Here is a 13,147-nt window from a genome sequence, read left to right as displayed (position 1 = left end):
TCCAATGTCAGTGGCTATTCTAGAAAACTTGTCACGTGCTGCCACAGGACAGCAGATTCTGGTTTTGAAATGCCATAGGAGCTCCAATCACAGTTGAAGGGAAACATTCTCTGAGGACTGGTTGTGTTATCAACTTGAAATGTATTTTTGACTTTCAAGTGCTTGGTTATGCAACAAAAGCAGTATTTTATAATATTAGAGAAAGGGAGAATGGGGACTGATGCATAACTGTTCTTTTGTGATGACTTACAATTTCTGTTATAGCCTCTTATGACCTGAGATGTCAGTCCAAATTGGTGCTGCTAAAATTTTAATACAAAACAATCACATACTGTCTGTCTATATAATAATATAGAGCAAAACCCATTTTTATGTTTTCACAGAAAACCTCTGAAGAGAAGTTAATGTCAGGAAACCACCACCAACAATCTTTATATAACTAAGTATATTCAGTAATTAATCTTTTTTTTTTTTTTTTTTTTTTTTTTTTTAAGTGAACTTATCCTATCTAGCATTGATATTGATGCAAGTGGAGATTGGGAGTGTCTAGTCAACAATTCCTATGGAAATAGCACTAAACAAGTAGAAATTGTGGTACTGGAAACGGCTGCACCTTACTGCCCTGCAGAAAGAGTTATTAACAACAAGGGAGATTTCAGGTATGAATTCCTGGTTTGGGAGTGATTTTCATATATTGATATAGATATGGACAATATCCATGTTTGCATGATAATTCAGTGTCGAGTACGAATATGTCACTTATTTTACTTGTCATTGGTAGGTAATAGAATACAAGGAAGGAGCACTGTGTGATTATTATGGGAAATGGCAGCTAGTGTTTCAAGAAAAGCAATGGTTTGTAAAAGTCTAAGGATCCTTCAAATTCCTCAGTGTGAGATTATGGAAAATTTAAAAAGGTGCAGGCACTTCATAGCTAAATGGAAGAGGGTTAATAATTGTTCTTGGTCTTTTTGAAATTATGTAATATAATAACACTACAATAAAGCATTAGAAGATTAAATCTTCAGTACTTTCCTAATCTATTCCAGTTCTGGCTAGTTTTATTCAGCTGAGATTAGAAGTAACAAATATTATAAAACTGTTACTAAAAGACTTCGTCGAAGAGAATCAAACTAGTGAGTAAAAGTATTTAGTAAAAGAAATAGATCGTTTGAGGTGAGTATTATATAACATGATTAGAAAACACATCCATCCTTCTGTCTGAATCTTATAGTCTCTGCGCAATATTGTTGATATGTAATTTTTCTTTCATCTTTAGTTGTATTGCTATATGTCATTTTTTTGTTTGTTTTTAATTTTAAAACCTCTAAACTGAAAAAAAAAATTAATCAAGGATTCTTTAAATTTGGCATTGTTTTTGATTGGCTCTAAAAACACTTCAATGATATGCATAAAGCTCTTAAAAACAAAATATCATTACCTGCTTGACAATAACACTGATGTATGATGGCATTTCCATTGAGAAATCAGGAAGGTAATTTGTTACCAGGTAAATTATAGTAAGAATTCAGCTTGAATAGTTAATTAAAAGGAAAGTAGCTGAGAGAGGAAGCTTTTCTGAAACACCAGAACTTTCTGCACATACTTTTGACTTTAAAACTGCTAATTGGGTCTTTTAAAGATATATACATCCTATGAAATAACAAATACTGAATCTTTTTGATGACAAGTTTATGTACGTGTTTTTTCCATAAAATTACATCTTTTTCTTAATAAATAAATATATATAAATTCTACAGACTGTACTAACACCAGGGGCATTTTTGTCATTTTATATAAAATCAAAAGAACAGGAGTGTGCATTTCGTTCCCTATTGATCACCTTTCTAGAAGTCTATATAAGTTTATTTTTAAAATGTATATTAAAAGGATGCTGAGTCCGTTGATTCCTTTGGCATTTCAAGGGAATTAATTTAGAATTATAGGGAATTTATCAGGCTCAAACTCAGCATTAACATTTGAAACTATTCCAAAGGTTTACCCTCAGAGATACAGCTATCTCACCAGTAATTTTTCTTAGAAAGGTCTTTGAAGTTTTGATAATACAGCAAGTACATAAGTAGAAAGAGTTCCAACACAAAAGCAAAGCTGGAAAGAACAGTTCTTTTATTGGGGAAAAAAAAAAAAAAAGCATCGGCTGTTAGGGAAGTGTGGTTCTTTTAGTTCACCAGCCTAGGTGGTATTTATAATTGCATAACTGCAGTAAGAATTAGGCACTCTGAGTCACAATGACCTGGCCTTATGTACTAAGAGTTTTTCTCTATGATGGCCATCTTTTGCTCATATTTTGTTTTTCAGCTCACTGTAAGAACATTCTGAGATGCAAACAGTAGTGTTAAGTCCTATTATTCCTAGTCAAAAAGGCCAGATTCTGCAATCTGTGATAAGACTTGGTGTGCCTTACTTTTAGAATAGCCTCTTTTAGTTTTACTTTTGAGGTATGGTGTTACTCAGTGTGGCACAATTGAATTAATGCTAATTTTTTTACTGAAATAATTTTTCATCTCAGAGTCAAAACAAGAATATAATAATATTGTACATATTTCATTTTTGTGACAATCCTTTCGTGTTTCATTTTGCATCAACTTTTCACATCACATGAATTATTCTAGTGACAGTTAGCTATGACAGAAAAATACTTTTCTTCTTACCTTTCCTTTTTTGAAAGTAGGAAAACATGTAAACTTAGCCCCAAACCTGTCTGTATATTATGTAACAATGTCCAAATGGATTTGCCTCCTATAACTAACAGGGACTTACATGTATGTTTGAGCAAACCTTGATTGTCAAGGTGTGTGCCAGTGTGAGGCAGACTTTTTTTTTCTGATTGGTTGGTTTCAGTCATTACATCAGTGCAATTAAAATCAAAACCACATCCTTTCCGGACATGCTGATTTGATGATGATACTCTTCTGTTGTTGTTTGATTTCTTTTAATTACCTAATCCTGCTATGTCCATACTAGCCTGGAAATGGCAATGGATAATGGATTTTCTTTTTTTCTTTTTTTTTTTTTTTTTTTTTAAAAAAAAAAAAAAGATCCCAGATGTGCGGTTCAAGAGAATGCAACAGATATACAAATAAGAGTATTGCATAGTAGACACAAGAAATAAATAGAACAATTCTGGCTTCTCTTGAATTATTGTTTATTTTCAAAGACTGTCTGTTTTGGCATCACAGTAGATAAATCATGTATACCTAGACATACCTAGATAATTTTTGAGGGCTAGCTCCTTCATAAGACATAATCTCTACTCAAATTATGTTTATTGGTTTCTGATACATTCAGAATTTTTTGCTTCTCAGGGCTTTGCGGCAAAAAGAGCCTTGTGACATTGGGTCAAAATACAAAGTAATATTGTCATATACATTTTGAGCCTTTACCTTTTACAACATTTAGCAATAGTTGTTCTATGCTTAATGGACTTTCTGCTCTGCTTTGTGCAATCTGCAAACGTGAATGTAAGGAAAATGCATCCTTTTTTTTTTTTTTTCCTGAACACCAAATACTTTCTTACAATTAATGCAGAATTAATGTGTGATCAGCCAGACTTGAGCCTGTATAAGTTTGACATTTTCCAAGGAAACAAAGGAATTCATTGTAGAACGTGAGGTAAAATTTTAAATAGCCTTTCTTTTTTTTTTTTTTCCTTAAATATCATGCATATTATTGCTCTGTTGTAAATCGCCTTTGAAAAGAAAACTGAAGTTTTACAGTGTTGTTTGTTTGTTTTTTAATTATTATTATTATTTTTATTATCATGCTGTTCATAGATGGCCTAAAACTTTGGCTGGGATAACTGCTTATCATCCCTGTCTTCAGTATTCATTTAACTCCATTGCCTTTCACAATGGTGCAGAAGAGTCTAAGGCATGGCGTAAATGTAATCGAACTGGACGCTGGGATGAAGAAAACTATTCTGAATGTCCTTATTCACAAGAAGTAACTCAAGTTCTTCATGCTTTCAGTCAGGTAATGTTATGAAATGCAGAGCTTCCTTTCTGTAGTACTGAGTTTATTGAATAGCTTGCAAGGAAATGTCTGTTCAGCCACAAGCTTGTGGTAGCTGGCCTTTTTTTTTTTTTTTTTTTTTTTTTTCCCTTTTTGAAACACAATGCTTCTTGGTAACTGAGGTTGCAATAGGAACAAGTGCACAGCGTTTATTGCTTTTATTTTAATGTCTTCTTTTTTTTTCCTCTGTGTGCCTGGAGACTAGATGACCATTAGTAACGTTGGCAGGGTCATCAGTGCTTCATTTCAGTTCTTTCTTTGCCTACCCTTCCTGCATTTTTACCAGAAAGACATTAATTTCTCTTGAAGTCCTGTATCAGAGTTCTGTTGACTAGAATTTGTTTTCCCACTGCTGTTGTCCCATAATATATTTAAACGAGCTGCAGAAATGAAGGCTACTTTAGAATGCCCTTTTTGATATCTTCCAAGGAAAAAAAAAAAAAAAAAAAAAGAAGAGCAGTGGTGTGTGGTGGTCAAGAGAGGATGAGATAAAAAAGCAAATTGATGAAAATGCATGAGGAAAAAAGAGCATAACAGTGAATAGCATGGAGGATGGCATAAACCTATAACTAACTTTTACCACTTCCAGTTTCCTTTGTAATTTTTTCCTAACTAGTAGTGCTAGATACCACCACAGGAAGTTTGTTTTCAAGTGTATTCCTATTTAAATAGGAATAATTACTGTATTAAGAGATCCAGTAGAATTATAGGATAAGAAAATAATTCTATTTGGAGAGAAGGTTTCTGCACTCCAGTAAATCCCCCTGCTCAAATCAAGGTGAGCTATAAGGTTAGGTCAGGTTTCTCAGGGCTTTAACTGCTTAGATTTTCAAAACCTCTGAGGATGGAGGCTGCACAACCTCCAGGGGCAACCTATTCTATGCCTGACTATATCCTTACTGTAGAAAAGATTTTCTTCATATCCAGTCTGAACTTCTCTTCTTTCAGCGTAGTACCACTGTCTTTTGTTCTCCCACTATGCACCACTGAACCCTCACTGATACCACTGTTGTTGTCATTAATGATCTAATTATATAGGCAAGGCAAGATTGTAGGCTGGTATAATACTTTGAGGCCAGTTTGTTCCAGTCCAGAGAAAGCAGACATGCAAAAATTTTCTATATTTGTTGACATGTGGTGGTGTCTGGAGATGACAACAATGAAATCTGAGACGTAATACTGAAAATATAATATTCCACTGAAATTTATGTTCATAGTACTAGTGATGCATATAACTCCATGTGAATTTATAGAAAGCATTATACAAATGGATGGGATCTCCAGTTTTTAGAGGAGAACAAAGGTAGCTGATTTATTACACCTAGCAATTCTCATGTATTTTCAGATGCACATCAATTTGACGACTGTGCTTGAATTTTCCCGCCAGCTGACAGCCTACACAAGAGGTGCTTCCCACTTTGCGGATAAAATGGATGTAATATACTTGGCTTATATAATGGAAAAGTTAATTGTCTTCGTGGATGAAGTTGAAGATGTAAGATATCTTCTGTATGGTGAAAAAAAGTTAGAAGTGAAGTCTTCACAGATGGTCCTATTCTTAATGTATGCAGGCACACACTGAAGCTTCTAAAATTGCTTGCTGGTATTCTGGTTGCAAACATCCTGCATATACTGCTGTGTCTTTCTTTATGTGAGACAACTGAGCCATCTCATCTGATTGACAGAGGCATTACTGCTAAGGAATAGAATTCAGTTTTCAATAAGCCATGGCTTTAGTTGTTTTTTTTGGTTTTAATTTCCACCATGACTAACATATTAGAATGAACTCAAGGTGCTTCTCAAGCTGGCCACTTCTTTACCTTTATCTAGGAGTTACTCATGCTTCTCTTGTTTTCTTAACTGAGTTTTGAAAGCATGTAGAACTTTATGTAAAGAGAAGAAAATGTGTCTTGAAGTACAAATTTCCACAGACAATTTTAGCAAAATGTATGGCATTTTTACAGGGAAGTCTAATCAGAGTTATGCAAACCCCTATGGGAAAAATAAATTTTTATAGAGAACAGTAATGTTCATCATAGTTTTTACTGTTAATTGTCAGAGTAACTGCTTGCATAAGATTTCATAACCTGTAATTTTTGTACATATCATAGCTATAGTTAAAGCATTTGTTTTCTTTTGGTTTGGCAATGTTCATTCTATTCTGGCTTTGGGGATTGTAATAGTTAACATTTTAGTGCCAATTTGAGAAAGCCTCCAACTTCAATTTCATCATTATTCGCCAGACCTAAAATGTTTTACTAAGTGCTCTCCAAGAATTGTTTCAAAGCTACAACTCTATTTCAACCTCCTAGTTCAAAATCCTGATAAGATCTTACTGCTTTCTGAATAAAAATAAAATAAAAATAATTTCCCATCCAAAAAAAAAATATTTGGATTTATCCATAGAATCTCTTTATTTTTCACATACTAGCAGTTGGTGCATTCCATTATGCATTAAAACTGAGCATCATCTCTAATCTCTTAGTTGATTTTCAAATAGGTTTCAGTTTCTGGTTTTCTGTACTAAAACAGCTCCATCTCCACCACTTACCTCTACATTTCTAATTTCATAATCCCATATTGTTTTTGTAATTTAGAACATTCTCCTCATTTGTCTCTGTCGTCTTCTTCTTTATACCTGAACTTTATACCTGTCTCTCAAGTTCACTAAGCAGGTTCTTTGTTCACTGAGCACTTTACTAATACTCATTTCTTAACTCTCAATCATAGGGTACAAACATACATGTAAAGTTCAAGTGTCAGTAACTTCACACATGAGGTCTGAGTTATGGGATCAAAATTAATTTAATGTAGGGGAACATATGAACAAAGGTAGGTTAATTTGGAATGAACTAACAGCTCAAACAACAATTACCTAAAATCGTTAGAAATTAATGTAAATACATACATGGAGGTTTTCTGTGATTTATCAAAATAGTTTTAAAACAAATTTAGATAACCAATACAGCTTTCTTACATGTTTTCTGGGAAGTGCCATTCCTAGCCAGCACTGGATTACACATTTTTAGAAGAGTTAGCTGTACTTTGTCCCATCTGGTGGTTTACCTCTAAAGCAAGAAAGCTTCAACTGCTTTGGGGACATATTTGCAGTATATTGCAACTCATTACCAGGAAGATATACATGTATTAGTCCAAAATTTTGTATTTTTCCATGTCATACCTTATACTCCAATAACATTTAATTATAATATAAATTACTTCCTCTTTTTATTTCTCATCTTTTGTATATTTATAGTCTATTGTTCTGCTCTCAGTTACTTATTGCTTAGCTGATTAGTCTATGCTTTAATCTTTTCTCATAAATCATTTCAGTCTCTTAATGTGTTTTATTATTATTCATTGTATCAATAACTCTATTTGTCACATTGTCAAATTCATCTAGAATTACCTGGTAATTACATTCTCAAAAATACATTAAATATTTCAGGAATAGTCACACAAAATTTCACACAGTCTCATTACTTCTCTTTTCTTTGAAATACATGTGAAATGTATGTATTTTTTATTGAAAATGCAGAACTGACTTCATAAACTGTCATTCCTTAAACCCTTTTCACCATTGCTGAGTTTCTTTTTTCCTTCTCACTGAATTATCTGCGCATTTGTCTTATTTTTCTGTTTCTATTAGTTTGACTTTTTAACCCCTTGAGCTTTTTTTAAGCTGTATTTCTTGGTCATTTTTTGCTGTTATATAACTTTGTATTCAGGTTTGTGATATCCTTGTGTATCTTTGTTATATCTTTGTGTCTTAAGTAACCATAAGCCTTCAAAAATAATGGCAATGTTAATTTTGAAATCTCGCTCAAAATAACTTAAAATTTTAAAAAGTAAATATTTTAACTTCAGTGTGAAAACATCACCAAAAATATTCATAGTGATGTTTATTCTTTCTAAGTGTGATATACTAACAACATTTTGAAACACAGTCATACTTAATAAAAACTGCAAGATATCACCAGGCAAAGGCAAGGATTTATCCTTGCCTAAAAGTAGTTAGTCACTCCTAAGAGGAGTTAGTCGCAAGAGTGAATCAAAACACACAAAGCTACAAGCCCATACATTCTGTTTAGCCAGTGAGATGTTACAGGTTCCTCGTTACCAAGAAGATGTACATGTATTAGCCCAAAATTTTGTATTTTTTCATGTCATGCCTTTATTCTCCAGTAATACATTTAATTACAATATAAACTTCCACTTCTTATTTTTCACCCTTTGTTTGTTTATGTCATTCTGCTGTCAGTTAATTACAGACGTATCAGCACCTGAGTTATATCTCAAATTTACCCTACTATGTCTATAACATTTTTTTCCCAAATATATTATCCCCTTCCCCCCGCCAAAATGTTCTTTTATTAACCATGAAACAATTCTTTAGAGGGGTATGGCCAGTTTTGCTTGGTTTAAGAAAGAGGTTAATAATTCTGGGATTGTATTATTCACCCAATGAGAGACTTCGGTTTTTGTGGTGTATCCTGAAGTTAAGCTTTAAAATTGTGAACCAAAAAGCTTTTCTTTGAAGGCAGTAGCATTTCTCTTTCATTGGCATCGATTTTTCAGTCCATTTAATTTTCTTAACAGAATCAAAAGTATCTTTGAATGACGGCTACTAAGAATACAATGCCCAGTTTCAGTTGTACTCTTGTGTACTTATATTCTATTGTTATGTTTTGCAGAAAATACTGTTGTTTTTTGTTTGTTTGTTTGTTTTATCTTTCAGATTGGGGATGCTCTCATTGAAATTGCTAGCAATATAATGTTGGTTGATGACCATGTGTTGTGGATGGCTCAAAAGGAAGACAAAGCCTGCACCAGGATTGTACAATGTGTGGAACATATTGCAAATCAAGTACTGACCAGCAACATTCAAGTTATATCAAAGGTATTTCATAAAATTACAAAGATTTTTTGTTAAAATTTATTTTTAGATGTTATTTTTCTTAACAGTTTTTATTAATGACTTGTATGCAGAGAAGGAGGGCAAGACTGTATAAACTAGGTACACAGGATAGCCCATTTATGTAGATACACTTGGATTCTTTTTTTTTCCTAGATTCTGTTCAGAAGACTGATTTTTTTTTCTTCTGAATATCACTAATTGTATTAAAATTGGTTTTCTTGAATTTGATGTAATGCATCTATTCTTACAACAGACTGTTCACAACTTCATATTTCTAGTGTTCTTAGTATTCACTCAGTTTCTATTCTTCTTGTCACTGTAGTATCTGGGTTCATTTTGAAAGGGCTAAATTGAGTGAGAAACTTTTAATAAGAGAAAAGAAAACATGCTCCCTTGTCACCTAAAGATTTTAATATGCCTTTCAGAGAGGAGTTTAGACAATACTTGCTTAAAGAATTTAGAAAATGTTCAAAAAAGGTGTGCCTTGTCATAAAGATTATTAACTTGCAGATATTTTTAGTTATTTAGAAGCAACCTGTAGCAGTATGAAGTAACTGTTCTTTTTCCTTGGTCTGGACTTACATGATGAATTTGTCATTTGGATACTGAAGGGTTCTCATTTAGATACTGAGAAACTGTCAGTTTCAATGTCTAAAAGTTAGAAATGCATCTAAATAAAAAGCTTGAAAGTTATTTTTTCAGAGTTTTAGTTAAATATTTCAAAGTGTTATTGCTCCATGGGTTCATTTGCCTGCTTCCTTCATTTTAAACAACCTTTATTATTTTCTCAACTGTCCAATGCAGTTGAGAAATGCAGGTGAAGATACTATGTAGAAGTGAATTCAGCTATAGTTTCAAATACAGTAATAAGGTATATTAAAAAAAAAAAAAAAAAAGTAATTATGGTCTGAACTTAACAGCATAATGGCCTTAGTCCCCTCACTGTATAATTTTAGAAAAGCAGTCTTTCCACTTGCAGAATAAAGTGATAAAATATATTGGATTGTTTTGGTTTTCTTTTTAAGAAAAATAAAATATTATTATTAAAATAATTAAAAAATAATATACGTAAAATAAGAAATTTTGCTAGAAATATTTATTTATATTAATGAATTATGCCTTTATGATTTGCCTTTTAGAAGTCTTTTGCAATGTGACAGCTAGGGGTTCTCTATTGCTTCATACGAAAGATATCTTTTAAATGTCAAATGCCAAAGGTTGCCAAATTTTTTTCTTGCCACTGCTTCAGGAAGTTGTTGACATTACTGTGAACAGTAATTCTCTGTACTGAAATGTAGATCTATGTCTCTAACCTTTTCACCATACTTTATCTTTTTTTTTTTTTTTTTTTTTGAGGAGAGTTAGTTTATGGTTGAGCGCAATTTGTAAATAAACAAAGCTGTGAAGTTTTCTTTTGGTGTTATCTCCTGAAATATCAAACACTTCTGTTCCTTCTGGAGGCCAGCCAGCAAACTGCATGCAGAAATTGCATCTGCTTTCTTTATTTTAGAAAACATCTTATAAAACCCCCAAATCTTAAGTAGCTACTACTTCATAATAAGGTTCCTGAAAAAAAATGGACCTCAATAAGCTGTGACAGTTGTATATCCTATGCACAACTGTGTTCCCTGTATGTTGAAAAGCTACCTGAGAGTAACTTCTGCTGTTACTCCTTTATCATTTGTGAAAGACAAAAATGGTTTTCGAGTTCCATAAAGTTGTGGAATGACTAATTTCAAGGTCAGAAAAATGCCAGGATTGACATGCTCATTTAATTTGACACCTTCTTAAATCTCCTTTGATAGATAAATTCTAGAGGTATATATTGCACATACATACTTAAAGCCTTATTTAATAATCATGTAACAGTTAAAAACAAAACAAAATACTATTCTTCAGTATGGTATTTAAAATTTTAGAGAAGTCCTGTGGAAAAGAAGTTTATGTCAGGGTGGCCTGAGGGCCTGGGTCTCCCTTGCGGGTGGCAGGGCTAGGCCTCGCCAGCCAGGGCCTGTCCCACTGCTCCCAGACAGGGAGCAGGGCAGGCCAGGGTTGCCCCAGCCCAGGAGCATGTCTTCAGTGCTGGTGATGAAGCCAAGCAGGGAGCACAACGCTGCTAGTCCCTGTGAGGCTTGGTGATGATAACTGGGCCAGGTCGCAGCCCAGCGATTGCCAGGCCGGGCTGTGGCAAGGAGGCTGATCCCTAGTCAGTGGCAGGCCTGGGGCAACATGGCTGGCTGGTGGCCAGGCTGTGACACAGTCACCACAGTGCTCAGGCAGGCACAGTGCATCAGTGTTGTTCTGAGGTGCTTCTTCACTCCTGCACATATTTCTGTGTGTACCTATGTCAGATGTGCAATATGAGAAGGAAGCCTTCCCATGGATGACAAAACTTAACTGTAGTCCTGTCAGGAGCATGTAGTTGTCTTCAAACCAGCCTCTGAAGAGTTTTTATTTTACTCTCTGCCTGGTGAAACTGTCAGAATATTTTAGGCTAATTGCAAAGTTTTTGTTTGTTTGGTTGGTTGTTTTTGTGCTTTCACTTTGCTTTCTGCAGTGCTGTTCTCAGCTTACCCCTGTAAGGAAACCCTTTGGCCATTCTGCAGTGTGGTGCTTTTATGTGAAATTTAGGAAATGGACTTCACATTAGCATTTTCTATATCTGCAACACTTATATAAGATTAGCTTGTGTCTTTTCCTAACATGTACCTTTCTGACTGTTGCTTGTTTCCATGGATAATTTTTCTCTGTGTTCATCTATATCAATTTAAAGCTCATTTTAGAGTGCTATCTAAGGAACACTGTTTTGCCTTCTGTTTTATCCATTTCTATATGCTGAGAATGAAATATTATGAACATACCAATGTTGTCAGGCCTTTATAGGATTATTTGTGGAGTGAAAAGTTTTATGTTTAAAGAATTTCCTACTCAATTTTTTTTTAAATGGGTTTTACATGTGACATCACTTGAATCCTCTATACAACATTATCTAGCTAACATTTGCTTATTAACCTTCATCTCACAAATGTGTAGTAGGAAACCAGTGCTATTTCCATTCTTCAGCAGAAATTTGAATTTCTGAATAATTAAATGGCTATTGCCAGGGTTCAAGAACATGTGTCACCACACAGAAGTTTTAACTGAGGCATGTGGCTTGATTCTGGTGATGTGTATCACCAAGCTGAGTGGTGCAGTTGATACAACAGAAGGAAGGGATGCCATCCAAAGGGGCCTGGACAAGCTTGAAAAGTGGGCCCATGTGAACCTAATGAGGTTCAACAAGTCTAAGAGCAAGGTGCTGCACCTCCATTGGGGCAGTCCTGGCCATAAGTAGAGACTGTGAGAAGAACTCATTGAGAGCAGCCCTGCAGAGAAGGACTTTGGGGTTCTGGTGGATGAAAAGCTCAACATGAGTCAGCAGTGCGTGCTTGCAGCCCATAACACCAACTGCATCCTGGGCTGCATCAACAGAGGGGTGGCCAGCAGGAGAGGGAGGTGATTTTCCCCCTCTGCTCTGCCCATGTGAGGCCCTGTTTGGAGTACTGTGTCCAGGTCTGTGGCCCCAAGCACAAGAAGGTTGTTGATCTGTTAGAACGGCTCCAGGGGAGGGCCACAAAGATGACCAGGGGGCTGGAGCACCACTCCTATGAAGAAAGGATTGAGAGAGCTGGGGCTGTTTGGCCTACAGAAGAGTAGACTCTGGGGTGACCTTATTGCAGCCTATGAATACTTAAAGGGGCTTATAAAAAAAGATAGAGAGCAACTTTTTGCTCTATCAGATAATGACAGGACAAGGGGGAATGGTTTTAAACTAAAAGAGGGGAGATTTAGATTAGAGGTTAGGAGGAAATTCTTCACATAAAGGGTGCTGAGGCACTGGAACAGGTTGTCCAGAGAGCTTGTGGATGCTCCATCCCTGGAGGTGTTCAAGACCAGGTTGGATGAGGCCCTGACCAATCTGATCTAGTGGGTGGCATCCCTGCCCATGGCGGGGTGTGGGTGGGTGGGTGGGTGTGGATGTGTATGTGTATGTGTGAGAAACTAGATGATCTTCCATGTCCCTCCCAACTCTAGCCATTCTATGATTCTATGATAACAGTATTCTGCAAACATGATAATGGAACATGATCTGAAAAAAAAAAAGAAAAATCAGAAATCAATCAGTCCATCCAACAAATAGCTAAGCATGTTTCTGTT

At 35.0% G+C, this 13,147-nt stretch overlaps 1 protein-coding gene across 5 annotated transcripts in view; it reads left to right on the top strand.

Moving 5' to 3' along the window:
* LOC121073016 (adhesion G protein-coupled receptor A3-like) overlaps positions 1–13,147 on the top strand; it is a 279,022-nt gene that overhangs the window by 139,872 nt on the left and 126,003 nt on the right. For 3 of the 5 annotated variants that reach the window (XM_040563483.1, XM_040563484.1, XM_040563480.1), the window contains exons 8-11: positions 495–659; positions 3,795–3,993; positions 5,378–5,527; positions 8,771–8,932. In XM_040563483.1, the coding sequence (XP_040419417.1) occupies positions 495–659; positions 3,795–3,993; positions 5,378–5,527; positions 8,771–8,932 (676 nt within the window). The remainder of the gene's footprint in view (positions 1–494; positions 660–3,794; positions 3,994–5,377; positions 5,528–8,770; positions 8,933–13,147) is intronic. The other 2 variants (XM_040563481.1, XM_040563482.1) reach the window with 2 other exon arrangements.

Source organism: Cygnus olor, chromosome 7, assembly GCF_009769625.2.
Source record: "Cygnus olor isolate bCygOlo1 chromosome 7, bCygOlo1.pri.v2, whole genome shotgun sequence".
Lineage (NCBI taxonomy): Eukaryota > Metazoa > Chordata > Aves > Anseriformes > Anatidae > Cygnus > Cygnus olor.
Note: the sequence above shows the minus strand (reverse complement) of the source record. Positions and strands in the feature narration are given on the sequence as shown.